We start from the raw sequence: 24477 nt of genomic DNA on the forward strand, positions 1-24477 counted from the left end.
ACACGTATGAGTGTCTACCATGTGCTGGGTACTAGGACGGGGTTCTAGAGACTCAAGAATGAGCAGCATTGTCTGCTGCCCTCCAGGAATAACTAGCCTGGCAGTTGGGTAAAGGAATTAAACTGCTTAATTTTCATGCAACATAGCAAGATTACAAATAAGCAATTACTCTCATAAGACTAAAAAGGATCTGGGCTTTGCACATGGATGACATTGCAAACCAAAATTTCAATACATAAAAGCTTTCTTCAAATAGTCTCAAATTCTAGGATGTAAAATAAACTCTCACCTGTTAAATAATCTTTAGACTGTATAATTGTGAATTACAATTTTTCATTAACCTACCTGGTTCTGCCTATAAGCAACCATTTATCTCCTACACATACTACAGTTTAAGAAAATGAAATTTCATGGGTGCCTGGGTGGCTCAGTCAGTTAAGCGTCCAACTTCAGCTCAGGTCATGATCTCACAGTTCGTGAGTTCGAGCCCCGTGTCGGGCTCTGTGCTGACAGCTCAGAGCCTGGAGCCTGCTTCAAATTCCGTGTCCTCCTCTAGCTCTGCCCTTCCCTGCTCACACTCTGTCTCTCTCCTCTCAAAAAATAAAATTTTGAAAAATAAAAAAAAATGAAACTTCATTTTTTCTAAATAATTTATTATTTCCAAACATTTTATAATTTAGACTTTTCTCATCCAATCATTCTTAATGAGGCAGTCTTTGCTATTTGGACATGAAGGGTATCTCCTACAGGTGTTTCTCCAGTGATCAGCTACAGTTGTCTATCACAACTTATTATCATTGCAATTTTCCTTTAAGTGGTCATATTATGCCAAATTTAAAATGATGAACCGGCTTTAAAATTTCCACCCAAAATAATCTTCCAGAAATTCATGAAACAACTGAAACGAGAAGTGAGCATAACACGATCACGGTCGGAGAAAGACATAAGTAAAATAAAGCTTTATCCTACAACCATATTTTACGAACCAAAACTCAGAGGCACAGTTTGACAAGCGCGAAGATACTTATGAAGGCTACAGACCAAATGTGTGAAGTCAGGGTGCCACGGAAAAGCGGGCCACATGGTATTCACAGGGAGAAGTCAGCATTTGTCTACACAGACTTAAAACGATTCATTCAAGTCACCAGTAAGAATTCACCAGTCACTCTGAAGCAGCCACTTGTCTAGGGAAGAGCCAGGGGGAGGACCACGAAACAGATATGCACAGGAAACTCATCAGTGGGCACAGCTGATTTTTATCACCTCGTGTGCTGGTGTACTCATTAATCTGTTAATGAAACTGTGAAAATCAGCAGGGGTCTCCGGGCCTGTATGAATGTCAGGCTCCTACAGCATATGTAGGGCCCGCACATGCGAACAGCCAAGATTTTTTATGGTAATGGAATTCAGCTTTATCTCAGAAGTGTTCTCACATCTGGGAAAAGACAAATTATTCAGTAACTTGTATGGGGGTCAACTGTCTATGTGCTTGAAAAATAAAGTTGGATTCCCCACCTGATTCCTCCTCTCACCAAAATAGACTGGAGATGGTACAAAATTTTCAAATCTTCTGATATTTGTAATAAAAGTACACACTCTTTTACAAAAAAAAATGCTAATACACATACGAACATATGTATGTATGCACATACCTAATGCGTGTGTGTGCTTAACCCTGTTAAAGTAGAACAAAAGAATACGGATGAATGTTTTTTCAATACCTGGAATGTGGAAGACCTTTCTAAGAATGGCATAAATCCAGAAGTCACAAAGGACAATATGATAAATCTGACCATGTAAAAATTTCAACCCTCTCTATGGGAAAAAAAAAAGCAGAGGGAAAAAAAAGACCAAAGCAAGCTGAAAGGAAAGCAGTAAACTAAACAAAAATAACTCAACAGATGAGACAAAGCCCCAATTTTCTTAATATTGGAAAATCCTTATGTCAATTAGAAACGTACAACCTAAAAGGAAAATGGGCAAAGGTGACAAACAGTTCACAGAAATTAAACAAAATGATCAAAATACAAATGAAGACACTCAAGCTCATTTATAATTGAAGACACAAAAATAAAACAATAGCATAATAATCTCTTCCACCTTTCAAATTGACACTGACTAGGAAGTTTGCTAATAAAAAATTACTCAGAGTTGGTGAGGGTAGAGAGAAATGGGCATTCTCAAACATTGTTGGTGGGAGTGTAAATTGGTTCTACCCTTTAGAGAGCAACATGGTAATAGCTATTAAAATGTAAAATAGGGGTACTCTTTGTCTCAGTAGTTCCAACTCCTGGGAATTTATCCTACAAATATATTTCCACCATGTGGAAAGATATAAGACAATGCTGTTGACTGCAGCATTTTTTCCAATACTAAAAAACCACTAACAACTTAAGATTGGTCCGTCAATAGGTTAAATAAATTAAGCCATGGCCATAAAATGAAGTATACTGTAGTCATCCAAAGGAATGAAGTCGATTTGTGCACAGTGATGTTGGAAGAGGTTATACATACCATGCATAAAAACATATATATATACATATATATATGCACGCATATATATATATATATATATATGCGCATGCGTATATACAAGGTAAGTGGGGGTGGGGGAACTAGTCGCAGTATAGTATGCATTATGTACAGAGAAAACTTCTGTAAAGATACAGAACACACTGTTAAATAGTAAACTAGGGAAATGGGGACTTTTAGTTTTCGTTTCATTTGTATGCTGCTTGAATTCTTTTTTTAAGATCATCTATACCTTCTTAATTAAAAAAGAAATCAAGGGGGGCACCTGGGTGGCTCAGTCGGTTAAGCATCCAGCTTCGGCTCAGGTCATGATCTCACAGTCCGTGAGTTCGAGCCCCGCGTCGGGCTCTGTGCTGACAGCGCGGAGCCTGGAGCCTGCTTCATGTTCTGTGTCTCCCTCTCTCTCTGCCCCTCCCCTGCTCATGCTCTGCCTCTCTCTGTCTCAAAAATAAATAAAAACATTAAAAAAAAATTAAAAAAAAAAAAAGAAATCAAGGGGCACCTGGGTGGCTAATCAGTTAAGCATCCGACTTCGGCTCAGGTCATGATCTCGCAGTTTGTGAGCTCGAGTCCCGTGTCAGGCTCTGTGCTGACAGCTCGGAGCCTGGAGCCTGGAGCCTGCTTTGGATTCTGTGTCTCCTTCTCTCTCTGCCCCTCCCCTGCTCATGCTCTGTCTCTCTCTGTCTCTCAAAAATAAATAAATGTTAAAAAAAAAAAAAAAAGAAATCAAGCACTATATATTGGAAAGTATTTTGCTTTGTGCTCTAGTTATAAGGGGAAAAGGACCTAAAAGGGGTAAAATGAAAAAGACTTAGGGCCATCGGTCCAAGAGGTGATCAGCACAAATGGGCCTCCCTCCCCTTATCCAGCCTAACTCCCCTCAGAAACACTACTCCCAGGAACACAAACCAGAAAGAATATCGTCATTGTAGACCTTCTGCCCCCTCAGGACAGAAGGCCCAGTCAAGTGTGGAGTCTGACTGGTCCACCACCAACCGGTTTATATCCCGTGCCTGGGTAATAACACAAATAATGCAAATAGCAAATTACTTACTTGGCTTTAGGTCCCAGTAATTGTAAGATTCTCATCTGAATATGGGCACACAACATTTCATTTTATTCAGCAAGGGTCTAAGCTAAGTACTGAGAATAAGAGTGAAATAAAACGCAGTACCTGTCATCAAGTCCTTCAAAATCTAGTGAGAAGGGAAACATGCACACAACTCATCAGAAGGCAGGCCCCATGGGTTACCTGCTCTAGCAAAGGTATGGAGGGAGATTAGCTCCATCTGGTGGGATCAGAGGTCTTACCCAATGGATGGCACTTCTCAGACTGAAGAATCTAAGATTACCTGACCTTTCCCCTCTTTTCCACTTATCAACTCTTTTCCTCTATATTTGTGTGAAACAAGTAAATGTGACAGTGTCCTTTCCTTGGTTGCTTAATTCACATTGCTAAAGACAATACCATCTCTTTTTTTATAAAAAAAAAAATTAACATTTATTCATTTTTTTTAAATGTTTATTATTTATTTTTGAGAGAGAGAGAGAGAGACAGACACAGCATGATCAAGGGAGGGGCAGAGAGAGAAACACACACACAGAATAGAAGCAGGCTCCAGGCTCCAAGCTGTCAGCACAGAGCCCGACATGGGGCTCAAACTCACAAACTGCGAGATCATGACCTGAGTCGAAGTCGGACACTTAATCGACTGAGCCAACCAGGCAGCACCCCTACCATCTCTTTTGCATAAGAAATCAATTAGTGCTAGGCATCCTTTTCAATATTAAATACAGTACCATAAATATAACTTTGATCAAAGTTTTCTTTATTTGGAAGTTGTTCCATCATAGCTCCAGACCACAGAAATGCTCAAAAATGTCAGCAAATTAGCTTACAAGCTACATCTTTCCAAATGCTTCTTCTACATAGATTCCATTTATTAGTTCAGATCTTTGGTTCAGAAAATAAGGTCATCCTAGAGCAATCATAAAAAAAGCCAGGCTGGGATTCTAAGTCTATAAGGGAAAGTATGCGGTACTCTAAGCTCAAGAAACAAAGGACTGTTATTATTTTGTCTGTGTGTGTTTTGGGGTTTTGTTTTTTGTTTTTGCCTAAAACTTGTCCAGACACAGATGGGTATAGAGTTGCCACTCTTATTTCAGTAAAGGAGTGAGATCTCCTAGAACTTAAGCCTAGAAATTCACACTTTTTTTTTCTGTTGTGTTAGGTGTATTCTTCAGTATTAAATATATTGCCATAAGTATTTCTTTGGCTAAAGTTTTACTTATCCAAGAGTTGTTCCATCATACCCATAAACCATAAACCCATCAGCCACGTCAACCATACTTAACACACTTCATAGGCTTCTGACACACTTGGTTATACCAAGTGCATGTTTCACAGTCAAAAACAACTGTGTTTAAACTTGGCTCCACTTCCTAGCTGATGACCCTTGGCAACCATTTCATGTCGCTGGGCCTCAGGTTCCCAAAGGTATAGTTTTCCTACCTCACAGAGTTTTTGTCAGGATTAGCAACAATTTAGGTAAATCATCTAGTCCATTGCTAGAAAGAGAGCAAGCCATCAACAAATGACAGCTAAAATGATCGATGTTATTACTATGAACCCTCACTCTGGAAGCCAGTGGGGTCAAGACACTCTGTGGGACCCAGAAAGCAAGAAGTAGGAAGGACAGGGGCTCCTGGGTGGCTCAGTCAGTTAAGCAACCGACTCTTGATTTTGGCTCAGTTCATGATCTCATGGTTATGAAATCAAGCCCCACATCACGGAGCCTACTACAGATACTCTCTCTGTCTCCCTCTCCCTCTGCCCCTCCCCCACATGCTCTCTCTCAAAAAAAAAAAAAAAAAGATAGGAAGTACAAAATAAACTTATTTTCTGTTACACTTAATCAGAATAAGTAATTTCAAGAATTTTGACAACTCCCAAAACATGTGTCAACAGTGGTTGAGAATATATACATGTTCTGGAGTCTACACGAGAAAGTCCACTTTACCACTCACTAGCTATGAGACTTTGATCAAGCTGCTCAGAGCAGATATCCTTTCCTCAACTAAAATGGAGCTAGTAACAGTCCTTCCAAGTACTTCATGGAGATTTGTGAAGGTTAAATTAAATGAGATAACCATGGAATGTTGTTAGCACAGCATCTGGCAACAGTTAACAGATGTTAACTATCAGCCTGTCCATGAAATCCGGGGTACCACCAAGGACTTACCACAAAAGCTCTGAAGAGCTTGCAACACTAGTATTTCAGATACGTGTACCATTTTTCAATAGGACCTACAGTCCAGTGTGGTTAATAAAGTACTAATTATTTTAAGAGTTTTACACAAGTGACTTTTAAACACATGTAATGAATGCTGAAAAATATTCAAACAATAGAGAAATATAGAAAAGTAAAAAGTGTGCTCATCTAGCCAACCGTTCCCCACTCTAACCCTCAAGTCCACTTCCCAAAGGGGACACCACTGGAAACACTATGGTGGGCATTCTGCAGATCCTTGTCTCTCAAAGATACACACGAAGCTGGGAGGGATTAGCTATTTTATAAAATGGGATCACACCATACATATTATTTACTTATTCAACAATGTATCATGGAAATCTTTCCATGTCGATGCATAAAATCATTCTTTTTAGCTGCTGCTCAATTGGCTGCTGCTTCAGATAATGGATACTTTATTAATCCATTATTCTAGGAATCTAGCTTTCCTCTAATTTTTTGCTATTAAAAATAATTCCATGGGACGCCTGGGTGGCTCAGTTGGTTAAGCATCTGACTTTGGTTCAGGTCATGATCTCAAAGTTCAGAGTTTGAGCCCCACGTCGGGCTCTGTGCTGACAGCTCAGAGCCTGGAGCCTGCTTTGGACTCTGCGTTTCCCTCTCTCTCTCTTTCTCTGCCCCTCCCCTGCTCGTGCTGTCTCTCTCTCTCTCTCAAAAATAATAAATAAACATTACAAATTTTTTTTTAATTCCACAATGAATATTCTGTTTGAAGGGCATTCAACACATGTGCAGGTATTTCTGTTGAAAAGCCTCTTAAAAGAAAACCTGCTCAATCAAAGGTTTTGCACATTTTATATTTTGTTAAGTACCACCAAATTGTCCTCCAAAGAGAGCATAAATAAAAGACATTGTATTCACTGTCATTAACCATCTGCGTAAAAACCAAGAACAACAAGTAAACTATCGTGTGAAGAAACCGTACATCTTCTAATGGAAAAGTGGCCTTCACCTTCTAAAAACAGATGGGAAAAAAATCCTTACTTCATCCTTCTCAACATCAGAGCCCTTGTTCTATGGACTAAACTCTCACCTTAACATTACTGGACCCTGACGTCCTTTGCAATGACTTGGCTCATGTGGAAACTCGTTTTCTAGTCCATCCTGCCCCCTCCCAATCCCCAGGCCAATTGGTTTTGGTGGGGGAGGGGACAGTGAGGAAGAAGGACTCAAGACTGAAGTGTTACTGTCACCATGTAGCAGCCACACCAAGCCCCACTAAAACAGAATTATTCCAGGCAACGCTCACTTAAAAGCTCTACTCTGTTGCTGTGTTAAAGCAGTAATGGATTACAATCTCTTAATCAGTAATCACTGGCCTACAGGTAGTTTACACGTTTCATTTCGTCCCACAATATTATTACAGTGAGGAGCAAGAGCAGATAAAGGTCATGTTGGTAATTAAAGCTATATTATAGAAATATGCACACCCAAGATATGATTAAATAAGAAAATATTACTCAGTTCAGTATCATCATTAAACTTGCATTAATTTATAAATATTTAAATGTACCATATGATGATCATAAATAATCTGTTTTTGTCAGTTTCTAAAGTAATACAACCCATAAACCCTTTGAAAAATTACTGCGGAAAGAAACAGTCAAGAAAGTATACAAGCCAGACTTACATTCAAATGCTGTGGTTGTTGCTTCAGGCAGAACCTGGCCTATCACATCCTAAACAAAGAAAGAATAAAGAAACACAATTAGCCATCTTCTTTATTGCTAACATGTGGCAAATCCTAGAGGAAATATGAGAACCTGAAGAAGATTTTTGAAATGTTGGCATAAACTATAAAAACATTAGCTCATAATCACACTTAGCCCAGCAATGTGAGGCCAGAACTTAAATCTCTATTTTGGGGCAGGGGGTGGGGGAGTGGGGGGAGATTCTTTACAAAATTTCCTCTACTATGTATTCGTAACAATCTTTCCGTCTTCAACAGTATATACAAATACACTCTTGTGGGGGCACCTGGGTGGCTCAGTCGGTTAAGTGTTTGACTTTGGCTCAGGTCATGATCTCACGGTTCATGGGTTCATGGGTTCGAGCTGCGCGTTGGACTCTGTGCTGATGGGTCAGAGCCTGGAGCCTGCTTTGGATTTTGTGCCTCCCTCCCTCCCTCTCTCTCTCTCTCTCTCTCTCTCTCTGCCCCTCCCCCGCTCATGCTCTGTCTCTCTCTCTCAAAAATAAACATTAAAAAAATTTTAATAAAAAAATACACCCTTATGTATTAAACAAATAAACAGTTTCTTCTACGGGAGGCTGTGGAGTGCACTGCCAGTAGAAAGAGTAAGGGGTTTAGGAGTCAGACTAGCCTGGGTTTGAATCCCAGGTCTGCACCTACTAGCTCTGTGACTGGAAATAAATTACTTAACCTCTCTGAGCCTCAATCTGATTATCCTCCAATAGGAGTCTAGTAATACTTAGAGAGATAATGCAAAAATTAGGTTAAATAATATACATAAATTAACCTAGCACGTTGTGGACACTCAAATGCAGCTTCTGATATGCAACTAGCAACATCGTGCCTTGTATTCATAGGGCAAAGAGTTCAAAAAACAAGTTTCTGTGACATATTATTCCAATAATGCCATAACCTATAATGCTACATTTGATACAAACAATTTTTATCAACCTTTACTCCTAAGCAACTGGAAAACATATATTGAATGACACTGGAACAGAGTTAACCTAGGCTACAAAAAAAATTTTTTTTAAGTTTATATATTCTGATACCAATATTTAAAGGAACCTGTAAAGTTGAAATCTTAAAAATCAGTCTATGGAGACAGCTTAGCTCAAGAGGCATGGGACATCCTCAAGAAATAGCCAGCACTGGGAAAGATGACCCTCCGTGATGTCCAGCCCCACCTAAACGGTCTGCAAACCTCACTGCTCTCCGGGACTCTGCCACAACGTCCCTCCTGGGCTCTGCCAGAACTGGCACCAGGCAGCCGGGTGACAAAGCGGCTTACGGTAGTTCTCAGCAGGGAGCCCACAGCCCTTCCAAGCGGGGCACTTAGCAGAGTGGCGGCTGCAACTTCCTTCTGAAGGCAGTTCTTTAGAAGCTTTTGCTGCAGTGGAAATTTGCATAATAGCCTCGCCTCCAGAGTGCCTTTTTTTCCCCTCAAAAATAAATCTGTGCATATAAAATTGATCAAAGAGAACTATCTTAGGCAACCCTCGCTCATTAGACCCAAAGGAGGTTATTTTTTTCCTTCTGACTCTAGTCTTACCACATGAAACATCAACTCTGAGGAAGTATTTGTAAAAAAAAAAAAAAAAATCGAGTGTTAAAAAAATTCTACACACTTGTAGGTAAAAGTATTTATTGACAGGTAAATGGAAACTGTAGAGTGAGTATGGAATAAATTCTACAGACAGCTAGTGTAAAGCCTGACCGTGTGGGCTGGAGCCAAACTGCTAGGGCTGGACCTTGACTCCGCTGTTCAGCAGCTCGGTGACTGAGTCTATCCGGGCCATGAGATCATAACTGTACCTACCTCATAGGACGAAATGAGTTCACATTTATAAAGTGACTTTAAGAGTGTCTAGCACATGGTAGGTGCCACAATAGTGTCTGTTAAATTAATAAAACAAGTCACTGATGACTGGAAAGTTATAGAGCTTACCTAACAACGAAACCCAAAATTTCAGCACCTGAGGATTGGTGGATAGTTCACTCCCATCATCCTTCCAGAGCATCTATTGAGGACCTTTTCTAACTAGTGGTGTGGTTAAAAACAAGCTAGGGGATACCACCCCCAACCCTCCATGTCGACGTTACTTTCAGGGAACTCTGATCACCTAGATCTTGTGCCATGAACTCTATAGCATTAGCAAACTAATTTAGGATCCTTCCTACTTATGAATAGCAGATCCCATCAAACAGCAAATTTCTAATAACTAGCTGAAAACCTTGGGGGGAAGCAGTGCCCCTTTTGCCCATCACCATAAACAAGGAGTCACATAGGCTTTACACCTAATGTGGGGAAAAAGAGTAAAAAAAAAAAAAAAAGCAAACTTGCTTGAGGGATCATGTGAACACAACCAGCCATATCGTTCTGTTAAAGCAAATAAGATGGGGCTTATCATAATGCTGAAGAGTTGAAAAGTTTCAAAATTAGTTAATACCTACTGGTCATTTCTAACCAGGACATATTTAATAATTTTATGTATATTTTACAATTATATTTTAAGTGACTTATGTCCAGGAAAAAAGAAAAAGCCCTCTGTTATTCACAACATAACATTTACCTAAAGAAGGCTTCAAAAGAAAATTTAAATTTAAATATTTTAATGGTGATCATTTCTTGGTCGTTTTCTTCTCCATGTTTTTAATATACCAATCAAATATATGATGGACCAAAAGTATAATTAAGCATCTACACATGCCAGGAGCATAAAGATCACAAAGCTATAGGCTACAGAACAGTAAGATTTAGGAAGATTATAGTCTGGTCACTGAGATAAAGACAAACCTAAAAGAATAACAATACAGCGCACTTATAGGCTGATAAGAGCCAGACAAAAGACATAAATACAGTATTTGCTAACTCAGGAGGCAGAAAAAAAATCACAGGCTCAGTCTAGATAAAAACTTCACAGATGAGAGGAAATCTGAGCTGGGACTTGGGAGACAGGATTCAAACACCAAGAGGAATAGGGGGAACATTCTCTTGTACCACTAATTGCGATCTCCTGCACAATTTTCCCCAAACCGGAGATTGTGTCTACAAGGAAAAGAACACAGAAAGCTGAAACACAGATAATCAAATGTCTCTGCCCTTGAAGACCAGCTAGGCCTACTTTACCCTGCAGCCAGTCCAGAATTATTCAGACCCAGACACAGGCCCAGAGAGGCTAAGTGCCTTGTCCAAAGTCTCCCAGCTATTTGACAGAGCAGTAATGAGAGCCCTCGACTACAACCTCAGGTACAAAACACTCTCAGATACAGATGACTCAGTGACCACAAACTGCTTCTGGCTTCTGTGTCTGGTCCTACCAAAAACGAGCTGTGTGGCTTTAGCATTTTCCCCCTCTGGGGTTCACACTTCTGAATTTGAAAACTGGGGAGAAGAGAGTTATATGAAATGAGGGGGATGCTTCCAGATTTCATTTGGCTTTAAATTTTAAGGTTCCAAGCCAAAGATGCTGATATAGCTGTTGGTTTTTGACAATTTTTTTTTTTTTAATGTTTATTTGGAGGGAGGGTGCAGAGAAAGGGAGACAGAGGGTCCAAAGTGGGCTCTGCGCTAATCGCAGAGAACCCGATATGGAGCTCGAACTCACAAACTGTAAGATCATGACCTGAGCCGAAGTCGGACGCTTAACCAACCGAGTCACCCAGGTGTCCAGTTTTTTGACAATTTTTTGATGAAAAGATGACGTGACCCTGGTGAAGAAATCACAGGTGTCCACTAGGATCTGTACGTGCAGTTCGTAGAGCCTGCTATAGGAACACAGGAGATAGCACAGCACCCATTGTCAAGAGCCCTTCATCAGGGCTCTAAACATGCTCCACCTGGGCTTACCTGCACATAGGCACATGTGAGGACACAAGGCACTCTAGATGGTAGAACCGATTGTCCAAAGTTTACTTTAAGGCCAATCAGCCTGGGTGGCTCAGTCAGTTAAGCATCCAACTTCAGCTGAGATCATGATCTCGCAGTTTGTGGGTTCGAGCCCCATGTTGGGCTCTGTGCTGACAGTTCACAGCCTGGAGCCTGCTTCGGATTCTGTGTCTCCCTCTCTCTCTGCCCCTTTCCGGCTCATGCTCTGTCTCTTTCTCTCAAAAATAAATAAACGTTAAAAAAAAAAAAAGTAAAGCCAATCAGCCTGGAGCCAAGGTACAATAGAGAGATGCTTAAGAAGCAAAAGATCCAGGCCCTGTCCCTTATGTTGTAACAACAATACTTACAGAGCATTTACCTCATTCCAGATTGTTCTAAGTGCTTTATATGTATCAACTCCAGTAGTCCTCATACTCTATGAAGTGGGCATTATTTTCATCTTCTACCCCTCACTTTTTTTTCTTTCTTTTTTTTTTTTTTTACAGGTAAAGAACTGAGACACAAAAGACACTTGCCCAAGTGAGTCTGGTAAGGCTTGCAATTTAAACCCAGGCAATCTGGCCCAGAGTTTGTGTTTGTGAACACTGTATCACTCTGTTCTAAATATCTTCTGTTATTTCAAATGAGCAAAGCGAAAGAAAGCTCACACCTTTCTCATCACAGACACGATCTCACTTAATCTTCACAAGCCTTGAAGGCAGGTATTGTCCCCATTTTACAAGTAAGGAAACTGAGGCTAAAAGAGGTAGAGAGACTTGTCTAGTTAAGTGAGACTGCTTGCAATTAAACTCACTTTTTTTTGAGAGAGAGCGAGCGAGAGAGAGAGAGCACGCACAGGGCAGAGGGGGAGAGAGAGAATCTGCAGCAGGTTTCATGCTCAGCACAGAGCCTAATGCAGGCCTCGATCTCATGACCCTGGGATTATGACCTGAGCTGCAATGGAAGAGTTGGACACTCAACTGACTGAGCCACCCAGTCGCCCCATGAAACCCACGTTTTGATTCAAAACCTAGCAGGCTGTCCACAAAACCATAACCGCATGCATATTTTTTAACGCTCCCTTTGAAATATCTCAACAAATATTTCAGGGTCCTACGGAGCACGAGAAAGAGGGGAAATGAATGTCCATCTCCTCCGGAAATGCACCATTTACTGGAAGGGAGAGATAAAACTGTGACAAAACCTGCGAGCTTTGCCCGAACGATGCTGTGGGAACACAGAGGAGGGGCACGTAACCAAGACTACGGTAGAGGAAAAAGGAAGCTGGGCTCTGAAAGGACACGTAGGAGTTGGCTAGCTGAAGAAAAGCACCGAGTGGAGACAGCCTAGGAGAACTAAAGTTAATTCTATGTAACCTGGAGCACAGGATGCTCGTGGGGTGTGGTGAGAGGTGAGGTGTGGTGTGGTGTGGTGCCAGGCAGGCAGAAGCCAATCCAGATGGGCCTAGAGGACCATGCTAAAAAGTCTGGGCTTTGTCACAAGAAGAAAACTATATGCACGTGAGTGCGCGAACTCCAGACACAAAGAGAAGGGTAACATTTGCTGGACAAGACTGGAAGCTGCTGGCTCACTCCAGCCTCTGGACTCGTAGCCCAGACACCTGAAAACCTGTAATGGTCTGGATGGTCAGCAACATCCAGAATTCAAAATATAGGTACAGGAATCAAATTTTGATGGTGGCACCTATGACAACCAAAAAAAAAAAAAATCACATCACAGATCTCCCTCCTCCCAAGAACCTTTACCCAGCCCCATCTTATTCTGCAGGTAACTTCCGCTATAGATTTAGTACCTGCAACATGCTTCTGGGTATGTCAGTTCTGCCTCTGATACCTCAATTATTCAATATATAAAATGGGCACAATACACTCTATCTCAAATGTCTGCTAAAAGATGAGAAATGGCAGTGCAGCACATGGAAAAAAATTACTAAGTAAGGAAATCTGAGTTCTAGTACTGACTCCCCCACTCGTGAGCACCACTACTTTGGAAAAAGTTTCACCTCACTACTCCTCAGTAACTATCTCAAAAAAGATAAGAGGTCTCAACAGACCACTGCTGAGGTTACACTCTGCTCTCACGTTCCATGACTTTATCTGAAATATATCCTGAGAATAATAACACAGCATTGATTCTCAGATGCACCTTTTCCTCCACTTTTAACATCTCTGAAATTGGGCTGCTTTTGTATAATGCACAGCATGTCACAGTTTAACAGGCAGTGTTTTTGTTTTGTTTTTTTTTCTTTCTGAGTGGTACACAAAATAGTATCTTAAAACCAATGGCACCTTGGGTTTGTTGAAACATGGTAATTTCCAGTTGCCTAGTTTCTCTTTCCCTATTGGTCACCAAGTTCAGGGAACTCTGTAGAAAGACATGGCTGGAATCTGGCCAGGGACATTCCGAGAAACACTTAGGGGAAAAAAAACTTCTAGACTCAGCTTTTTGCATCCAGTTGATGCTTCTGTGTGTATGTCCCAGTCCAGCTGCGAGCTCCTTGAGGGCAGGGGTTCAATCTGATTCATCTCTATTTCCCCAGGGTCCTGCACATTTGCCAGATTTCAGTCCATGCAATTAATCAATGTCTGTCGTGGAAGCAATAAAACTGCCCCCACAGGAGGCCAGCAATGGCCACGGCCACTAGCTTGGGCAACCAGGCTGAGATTCAGCGGTCAAGGTGCTGACTACCCCACAAATCCCTGCGCCCTCCTCAATGGGTTTTGGACACTGAGATTACCACTCACCAGCACATCCCTGAAGAGTAACTGCGGCCCGGAGTGCACTGTCCAGTCCACCGCGCCACTATTTGGAATCTTGATACGAATCACCAGCACCTGGTTCTCCATGGCATGGAAGGGGCCAAAGGCCAGCCACAGCATTACAGGTTACAGGGGCTCACATCCTGGGGCAGGAGGTACCCACTGGATCCTGGTTAGGCGAGGACTCCAAAGGGTGACAAGGGGACGGAGGGGAACAGGGCAGGGGGTCGGGGGAGTGAAGAAGAGGGATGGTCTGGAAGGGACCCGCAGGCAGCAAGCCAGGCCCAGCCTGTATGGGGTTGGGGCTGCCTCTCTGTGAGCGTGGACGGGGCACGAGGCAGGGGCCAATATAAACTAACGGGGGTCAGAGGGTTCTGGAGTTGGGAAAGAGGGCGAACCGGATCGTGAAGCCCCCTGCCGTCTGTGTGGGTGTGAGGAGATGACCCCGTTTTAGGGAGACAGAGCGGCAGGTGTCCACTCTTCCTTAGTGGAGAGGGGAGGGTCCCCGACTGGAGGGGACTCAGTCGGGGGCTGTTTCGAAGGAGACCCGGGGCCGCCAAACCAAGCGAGAGTCGAGGAGGGCCCTCCGTCGGGAAGCGAATCCTGTTCCCCACCCCGAGTCAGAGGGCGCGGCGCGCGCGGGCCCGGCCCCAGCCGCCCGGGCCGAACGTTCCGGCTGCGGCGGCAGCGGCAGCGGCAAAAGGAGAAGGAAGGCGCGGCGAGGGCACTGTTACTCCGGAACCAAAACGCACGGCACCGGAACCCCGGGAGCCGGAGAGAGGGACCCGCCTCCCGCGGCGCCATGTTGGATGAGGGCAGCTCCCGGCCAGCCCCGCCACCGCGCCCCGGCGGGCGGGACCCGAGGAGCGAGCGCGAGGGGCGGGGACGAGCACGAGGGCCGGGCTAGGCTGGCCCGTCGGGAGGTCTCCGTCGGCCCGTGGTCGCCCGCGGCGACCGAGTGACGCTCCTTTCTTTTCCACTCGCGACCCTCGTTAAAGGCAGCCGGGTGAAACCATCTAGCAAACGAAGGAGGAAACTAAGCTGGGCTTTTGGCGGACTCCAGCCCAACTGTCGTCTTAAAATTGCGTACTGTTGGCGGAAGCCCCAGAAAGACGAAACTCCACCTCGCCTTTATACCTACTTTGTCAAGCCCTTTACCTTGACGGGGTTTGTGCACCAAATCAAGAGTAAGGCAAGAACTCAACACTGTTTTCCCCTTCTTCCACTCCACAGATACAGAATTATCATAGTCTTCCTCCCACTTGAGCAAACAGTGTATGATTTTTTTGTTGTTCTTTTACCCCACGATTGCCCTGAAATAGCAAACAGCCCCCCCCCCCCATTTAAAAGCAACAGTAAAAGAAAAAAAAAAATTCAGGGAAGAGTTTAACTGCCAGGGGACAGCTGGAGTACTGGCACCCTGTTCTCTTATTAAATCATTGCAGAAAATATCTGGTCTAGTCCGTAAAATTTCAACCAGATAGCAATGTTTACACAATCGGTGATACCACAGGCAGTAGCAATAACCCTCGGTTGTTTTAAATGCCTTGTTAACCTCAGATTTTAAAATGCATAATTGTGTTGATCTATGGTTTCTATATAAAAGTTTGTTTACAAATCGCATTGTGTAGGTTGGACCATAATCTCCTGCTAATGAACGTGCTCATGTCGCTTTAGAGTGCTGAATTTTATATAAAATCGGTGGGAGAGGAGTGATCATTTCCCCCCCTCACACTCAGAATTTATTCATGCAAGAGAAAAAATAATTTAAATGTTGGTTAGTTTAAGTAGAACACCAAAAATTTTTGTGCATATATTTCTCTGCTTGAGTTTCTTTTATATTTAATTCAAAAGTCCACATAGGAGATAAATTGTCTCTTTTTTAGTTACTGTAAATTAATAGCTTAGGTAGAAATTCATTTAATCAGATGCTCCAGATATTCTGAAATTGCCCTTTTCCACCCGTACCTCAGTCCTGTGAGAAATAAACAGTTTGCCCAAGGTACCCATGTACTTTTTTATTGAAAGTTCATTTCCTATTATTTGAGAATATAGACCACAAAACTGGAGATTTTCTATGAACCTATTATTTGTTAAAACAGCTTTTTAATTCATAGTACTATGGGGAAAACCAACCCAATTTGTACTTGCAATTCTTCTGGATGGAGATATACCCCAAAGTGGAATTGCTGGGTCATACAGTAATTCTAGTTTTAGAATTCTATTGCTGGACCATTCTTTTTTTTTTTTTCTTTTAAGTGTATTTATTTTGAGAGAGACAGCGAAAGAGCACAAGCAAGGGAAAGGCAGAGAGAGAGCAAGGCAGAGGATCTGAAGTGGGCTCTGTGCTGACAGCAGAGAGCCTGATGCAAAGCTTGAGCTCATGAACCCAACAGTGAGATCATGAGATCACGACCTGAGCAGAAACCAAGAGTCGGACGCTTAACCAACTGAGCCACACAGGCGCCCCTACTGCTGGACCGCGGTAAGTGCCTATGGACACCGTGCCTGGAAAAGCACATTCTGCCGGTCTTGACTTAAACGTTACCTTCTAATTGCAGCCTTCCTTTAGCACACACTATGGCAATTACAAACCAGCCCCCAAAACACTCCATTCATAGATACAAGCCAGTTTATTTTTCTCCTAGCACGTATCTAACATGTCACAGGTTTTACTCATTTGCCTGTCTCCCCAGTAAACTATAACTTAATGAGGGGAGGGAACTATATGTGTTTTTTTTATTCACTGCCATGCCCCTAGTACCTAAAATAGTACCTGGCACATAGCAGGCACTTGAATAATAGGTGTTGAGTGAATGAATGGATCCTGAAGGCAAAGTGGACTGAAGAATAAGAATGCAACTGCCCTGTGCACCTCCTGCCTGTCTTGAGCCTCACTTGCTCCTTTGCTTTTCCACCATCAAGACTGCGACAACAGGGGTGCCTGGGTGGCTTGGTCGGTTAAGCGTCCGACTTCAGCTCAGGTCATGATCTCACGGTCCATGGGTTCGAGCCCCGCGTCGGGCTCTCTGCTCCTCCCCTGTTCATGCTCTGTCTCTCTCTGTCTCAAAAATAAATAAACGTTAAAAAAATTAAAAAAAAAAAAAAGACTGCGACAACAATCATTATAGACTCCCAAAGAACTACAGATTTTATAGCAAATATTGATTGCCTCCTGTGTTCGAGAATTCCACTTACCTCCTTCAGGGCCTACTGTGGGCCCTTATGTATAAAGCTCAAATATTTGTTGATTAATTTTGATTTAAAAGAACATGATGAAAATAGAGGATGAAAACAGTAACTTTACGGTGGAGAAACCTAGCAGACACCATCCCAACCAAGCGGTCAAGGTTAACATCCCCAGTAATAAGTCATGTTGGGATCATGTGCTGTCTAATATGATGCAGTAAGAAGGGCGCTTGACCTCTGTGGTCTTGTCCCCCAAACTCATGACCCCAATCTAATCATAAGAAAAACATCAGACAAACCGAAATTGAGGGACATTCTACATAATACCTGACAAGTACTCCTTAAAACTGTCAAGGTCATAAAAAACAAACTGTTCGCAGACCTGAGAAGACTAAGAAGACATGATGACCGAATGCAGTCTGAGACCTTCAATGGAATCCTGCAACAGGAAAAGAACAGTAATGAAAAGCTGGTGAAATCTGCACAGAATCTGCAGTTCAGTTGGCAATAATGAACCAGTGTTGATATCTTTTGGCAACTAAGTTACATGAGGTGCTAATATCAGAGAAATCTGGATGAGGGTTTATAAGGAACTCTGTACTACCTTTGCAATTTTTCTGTAAATCTAAACACACCAGCAATCGTGTCTTGGGAATATTACTTGCAAGAGGATATAATTATATAATTTACAATAGCAACAACAACTAAACCATAAACATTTTCTTCATGTTGCCTAATATCCTTTAGTTTGTAAAAAAAGAACATGAAGAGGCATGAACAAAAATGAGCACAGATAAACCCCTAAAAGCGTGACAGGGAAGTTTATTCTCTCCTGTTTTGGCAGAAAGGAAAAAAAGAACAGTGAGACAAGTCCAGCACTCGCACAGAAGCAGAAACAACAGTTTAACAGTCACGGAGCACCTAGTATGTGCCAGATGCTATGGATTTTAGATGTTCTAAAATGAATTAATTCATTAATTTAATGATCTCACAGTTTGTGAGGCTCTGAGCTGAGGGTGTGGAGCCTGCTTGGGATTCTGTCCCTCCTTCCCTCTGCCCCTCCCCCACTTGTGTTTGTGCCTGGGCGCGCGCTCTCTCTCTCTCAAAATAAATAAATATTTAAAAAATTTTCAAATGTTGGGGTGCCTGAATGGCTCAGTCAGTTAAGCATCTGACTTTGTCTCAGGTCATGATCTCACAGTTTGTGAGTCCGAGCCCCGCATGGGGAGCTGTGCTGACAGCTCAGACCCTGGAGCTTGCTTCAGATTCTGTCTCCTTCTTTGCCCTCCCCCTGCTTGTGTGCTCTCTCTCTCTCTCTCAAAAATAAATAAACATTAAAAAAATTTTTTTTAATGTCATTAGATTGAATTTCTGCGTAATATATTTTCTTTTAGATAAAGTAGGCTGCTGTCCCTACAAATCACTTAAGCTTTATTACTTCCTTCTTTTCATTGTTTAAACATATCTGTATTATTTTGTTTGTATTAACAAAATATATTTCACATTTTTCTGGCACTTTATAGCTTGCAAATACTTCCACATCCATAATGTGACAAAATTGTCTATGCATTGTAGGTTACGACCACGGACTCCATAGACAGATTGCAAGGACTGGAGGAACACTCACTATGTGTGACCTTGGGTAAGACTTCGTGATTTCTACAGCTAAAAAATAGGCATAAAAACAGTGCCAAACTCACTGGGCCGTTAAGAGAGGATTAAGTGAGTTAATATGTATAGAGTGCTTAGTCTAGGACTTGGCACAAATAAATACTATGTAAGTATTAGTTAAACTCCTCCTTCTGTACATGAAGACACTAAGATTTAGAAAGCTCTAATTTTTCTCAGTCGTTTAACTGGTATTGGTACAAGAACTTAAACCATATATTTTATCTTTAAAACAAGGTTCTTTGTATTACACATATAGTAGAACAGCAATAAAAAACAAACTAAATAGCATGATTTGGAATCAGAGATAGGCATGCATGCAAGAATGATAATAAAATTTCAGGGTTAAAGGAAACTGACAAAATCACCAATGTTGTCCTCTGCACAATTCAAGAATTCTCTCCATGTCTACCTAAGGAATGGTCATGCAGCCTCTCTGAACATATCCAACAACAGACTCACTGCCTCAAGAGGGAACCTATTCCATGTTTGGCCAACTCAATTAAAACATTCTTGTCTTCTAGTTACTAACATATTATTTCTAGTTCTGCTTAAAGTGAGTAAGTCTAACTGATCCTAGTACTTTCTGTTTAATGTTTTACTTCATTTACTTCTACATGTCATTCCGTTTGACTTTAAAATAGCAACATTTCTTGAGGCGGCTGGATGGCTTTTTTACGTAATAAAAAAGGCTACCGTAGTAAAAAAAATGGCTCAGTTCATGATCCCACATTTTGTGGGTTTGAACCCTGCATCGGGCTCTGTGCTGACAGCTCAGAGACTGGATCCTGCTTTGGATTGGATTCTGTGTCTCCCTATCTTCTCTCTGACCCTCCCCTGTTTGTGTTCTCCCTCTCTCAAAGTATAAAAGAGGGGCGCCTGAGTGGCTCAGCCGGTTAAGCGTCTGACTGGCTCAGGTCATGATCTCACAGTTTGGTTCGTGAGTTTGAGCCCCGCATTGGGCTCTGGGCTGATGGCTCAGAACCTGGAGCCCACTTCAGATTCTGTGCCTCCCTCTGTCTGTCCCTCTGCTGCTTGCACTCTGTCTCTCGCATTGTCTCAAGAGTAAATAAACATTTAAAAAAAAGAATAAAAGAAACATTTTAAAAAATTAAATAATAAAATAAAATAAAATAGCAACATTTCTGTATGAGAAAACAGTCTGAAATGCCTCAAAAGGATAATGCAACAAGATTCCAGTCTTTTATTTTTTCAGACTCCATAAGTGTGTAAGTTAATTCATGACATGTGAAGTATTTCAAAACTTGTTGCTGTTCTTGCAAATAATCCATAGGATCTCCAGTTAAAGTATCCTTTTCTGAAAACTCTTAAAGATGAAGACAAGTTTTCTTTTTAATTTTGAATCATCACACATTCATTCCACAAAGAGCCTTATTTATTTATTTATTTATTTATTTATTTATTTATTTATTTATTTATTTTTATTTTTTATTTTTTGAATGTTTATTCATTTTTGAGAGAGAGAGACATAAAGCATGAGTGGGGGAGGAACAGAGAGAGGGAGACACAGAACTCGAAGCAGGTTCCAGGCTCCAAGCAGTCAGTGCAGAGCCCGACGCAGGGCTCAAACCCACGAACCATGAGATCATGACCTGAGCCGAAGTCGGCCACTCAACTGACCGAGCCACCCAGGAGCCCCGAATTTTGATTTTTAAATGTAATGTAAAATTAGGTGACACTGTTTAGATTTTTATCCAAACTTTAAAATTCTTGGTTCCTTCATCTTTTAATGTTGGAAATTTGAAAGCATAAAAAACTAAAATGTTGGTTTCATCTCACAGCAGGGGCGTTAATATCATACGTAATAAAAAAGGCTATAAGACGGGTGGGTGCTGGCTGGTCCAGTCGGTAGAGCCTGTGACTCTTGATCTCAGAGCTGTGAGTTCAAGCCCCACATTGGGTGTGGAGCCTACTTAATATGGATGAATTTTAAAAGAGAGAAAGAAATAAAGGTTACAGGATAATCTCCTATCTTCATGGACTTTCATTCAATTCTTAAACATATACATTTTTTGAAATGAAAATATCCACTTTTATTAAATGGAGTTAAAAATTTTAACCTAGGAGAGTATTAATTTTCATTTTGTATGTTTTTATATTCTTCCTTTAGAGTTTGGGTAGACCACTTTTTAGGTCTGATTTTAAATTATGCACTTATATGAAAATAGAGTAAAATGAATCACCTTGTGGTTAATAAATTCAATGTTCTGTTTACAGACAGATTGTTATAAAATTACTGATCTATTCTAGCAGCAGCAAAGGTTATGTCAAGCAACTACTAAAAAAATCATACTACATAGTGTTAATGATGTTACCTTAACATACCAGCTTCAGGGGCTGCATAATTGTTTCTGCCAACCCATAAATTTTTGAGTAACAACAAAATTATTGTGATTTTTCTTACTAAATAATTCATACATTACAAAGCATGTATGTAACAAGGTCCATGAATCACTAAAGCATATAATGATCATATATCTAATGACATATCTCTTTTCATAAGATGAATTCAAATAGATTTATGTATTTAGGTTAACTAAAAAATACTGAGTTTATAAGGTTCATAATTCTATCATCAACAACAATACAGAAACTTTACATCTTCTTTAAGAAGTACAGCTTCCATGATTTGCTTTTAAAAACTGGAAGCTTTTGTTTATCAAAATCCTTGTGTTTAAGCTACTTTTCATGAAGTTTTACTGCTTTTAAATTGATACTATAAATATCACTGAAGATAAATTAATAATATAATGGAGTAGTACAATGTTCATAAACTGTATTTAAAATGATATAAGTGCAACTAAAATAGCTATAAGCAATACTATATAACACCTCATACTAGTAGTAGCTAATATTCTTTACCCAGCAACTCGGATCTAAAAGAGGATATTTTCATTTACTAACATTTTACGTGCTTTTCTTTGGTCTGATCTTCAATCTTATCACATTTCTTTATGCACGTGTGTATGTATTTTTATACTGAAGAATGACATACAACATTGTGTTCGTTTTAGGATAAAAGTATATAATAAGGATATAAAAGTATATCCTTAATGCTACCGAAAAATGATCCCAAATGAGATTTCATCTACTTAATTAAAAGTAGGTTTCATAATTAAAAAGTTTTAAATGCCAAGACTGCAAAGTATAAAATGATGTTAGCATGTTTTACCTCTTTTAATCTCTAACATGTTTCTAAACTCTGTTATTTTCTACAGAAATCATGCAGTTACATTCCATTATAGTAATATTAAGTCCTTTACTAAATTTTAAAAATTACTTTTATTTGTGGTAAAATCCACAGAACACCGAGTTTACCATGTTAACCATGTTGAAGTATACAGTTCAGCAGTATCTAGTCACATGACCATTCACATTATTGTGCAAACATCAGTACTATCTCTAGGCCTCTTTTCCTCTTGCAAAATGGAAACCGTACTGCCATTAAATACTAACTGCCCATTTCCCCTCCCCGCTTTACTAAATTTTTAACAGTTTTATTGAGAGATCATTCACATGCCACATGGTCTTCCATTTAAAGTGTACATTTCCATGGTTTGAGTATAGTCATGGGCTCATGCAACCATTACCACAATCAATTTTAGAACAGTTTCATTACCCCAAAAAGAAACCCCATACCCATTAACAGTCGCTGCCCATTTCCTCCCAACCTCCCCATCCCTAGGTAATCACTAATCCTCTTTGTCTTGGTAGATTTGCTTGTTCTGGACATTTCATATTAATGGCATCATGTAATAGGTGGTCTTTACGACTGGCTTCTTTCACTTAGCACAATGTTTTCAAGCTCCGTCAATGCTGTGGTGTTTATCAGTGTATCCTTCTCTTTTTTGACTAATATTCCAGTTATTCCCATAATAATGTGAATATGACACATTTTATGTATTCATTCTTCCGTTGGTGGCTATTTGTGTAGTTTCCACTTTTTGGCTAGAATGAACAATGCTGCTATGAACATTTGTGTACAGGTTTTTGTGTGAACATTTGTTTTCAGTTCTCTAGAGTATATACCTCGCAATAGAATTGCTGGGTCATATGGTAACTTCATGCTTAATATTTTGAGGTACTGCCAAACTTTTCCAAAGTGGCTGTATCATTTTACATTCCCACTAGTAATGCATGAAGGTTCCAGTTTCTCCACATCCTTGCCAACACTTGTTATCATCTGTCTTTGAGGGGCAGAGAGAGAGAAAGAGAGAATCCCAAGCAGGCTTCGCGCTGATAGGGCAGAGCCCAACATGGGGCTCAAAGCCACAAACTGTGAGATCATGACCTGAGCTGAAATCAAGAGCCAGGTGTTCAACTGAATGAACCACCCAGGTGCCCCCTCTCATTATGGTTTTGATTTGCATTGCCCTAACAGTTAATGTTGAATATCTTGTCATGTGCTTAGTAGCCAAAAGTTGTAGAACTTATTTGCAGAAATGTCTGTTCAAATCCATTTTTCAATTGGGTTGCTGAGTTACAAGAGTTCTTTATATATTCTAGCTACAGGTCCCCTATCAGATATGTGATTTGCAAATATTTTCTCCCATACCATCAGCTGTGTTTTCACTTTGATAGTATCCTTGGAAGCACAAGAATTTTTCACCTTGATGAAATCCAATTTATCTTTTTTTTTTTTCATTTCTCATTTCCCTTTACTAACTTATCCTTTCCCCAAATAGGAGAATTTTACAGCAGGCTCTACATGAAATCAATTTCTTTACTAGAAAACTAACTGAACTTTTAGAAACACACTAAAAACAATCTACATTTATGTTATCCCAGCTGAATTAAGTGTATTCTCAATTAGCAGAGCAGAGGTCTCAAAAGTAGCTGAAGGGCCAAACTTGTGTCAGCGGAAACTATTTTAGCCACATTTTCGTTTAAAGAAAAAAATTTTCTCAGCATCTCTTCTCCAATTTATATTGAAAAAATACTCTGTGGACCATGGTCACTACTAATAATACTTCTTATTGTTGGGAAAGCTCTTGTGAAACATTTGTCAAGTACATAGAATAGTACAAAAGTGAAATATAGTAATTAAGATTTGTGTTCTATCGATTGTGTAGCGAAAGTAATTTTTCATTACTAACATAAGATTTAATAAGTATAAGTAGTTAAAGATTCTGACTTGGCACTAGTCATTAGCATGTAATTGAACTAGTAAAAAAATCAGTTAAAGCTGTGTTGATTACTACCTTATCTTTGAAAGGCAATTAAAGACCTCAATCATTGCAACAAGATTTGATTGTGCAGCCTTTATTGGACATTGATCTTTCGGCAAAGTGCAGTTACATTTTCCATTAATTTACAGTAACACAGTTTAACTTTGATACCCTAGACTGTTGACCCAGGTGAGATGTAATGCTAAGTACTTGTTTAGGTTAAGATGCCCTCAAACATCATTACTGTCTG

The 24477-nt window shown here is 40.6% G+C and overlaps 1 protein-coding gene and 1 long non-coding RNA gene across 24 annotated transcripts in view; one reads left to right on the top strand and one right to left on the bottom strand.

Annotated features, from left to right (window-relative positions):
- The window catches only part of MAP2K5 (mitogen-activated protein kinase kinase 5), a 271419-nt gene extending 256546 nt beyond the window's left edge, over positions 1–14873 (bottom strand). For 15 of the 16 annotated variants that reach the window (XM_042988550.1, XM_007084542.2, XM_042988549.1 and 12 more), the window contains exons 1-2: positions 14167–14873; positions 7474–7522 (exon numbers count right to left, since the gene is read on the bottom strand). In XM_042988550.1, the coding sequence (XP_042844484.1) occupies positions 7474–7522; positions 14167–14301 (184 nt within the window). In that variant the 5' untranslated portion in view covers positions 14302–14873. Of the gene's footprint in view, positions 1–7473; positions 7523–8720; positions 8869–14166 lie in introns of those variants that run through there. The other variant, XM_042988554.1, reaches the window with a different exon arrangement.
- LOC122239441 overlaps positions 1–24477 on the top strand; it is a 49106-nt gene that overhangs the window by 18995 nt on the left and 5634 nt on the right. Inside the window, exons 4-8 of one of the 8 annotated variants that reach the window (XR_006218549.1) lie at positions 11908–11950; positions 13962–14306; positions 15184–15368; positions 18946–19012; positions 19382–19694. This is a non-coding gene — a long non-coding RNA (uncharacterized LOC122239441). The other 7 variants (XR_006218550.1, XR_006218551.1, XR_006218553.1 and 4 more) reach the window with 7 other exon arrangements.

This window comes from Panthera tigris, chromosome B3 (genome assembly GCF_018350195.1).
Source record: "Panthera tigris isolate Pti1 chromosome B3, P.tigris_Pti1_mat1.1, whole genome shotgun sequence".
NCBI classification, from domain to species: domain Eukaryota; kingdom Metazoa; phylum Chordata; class Mammalia; order Carnivora; family Felidae; genus Panthera; species Panthera tigris.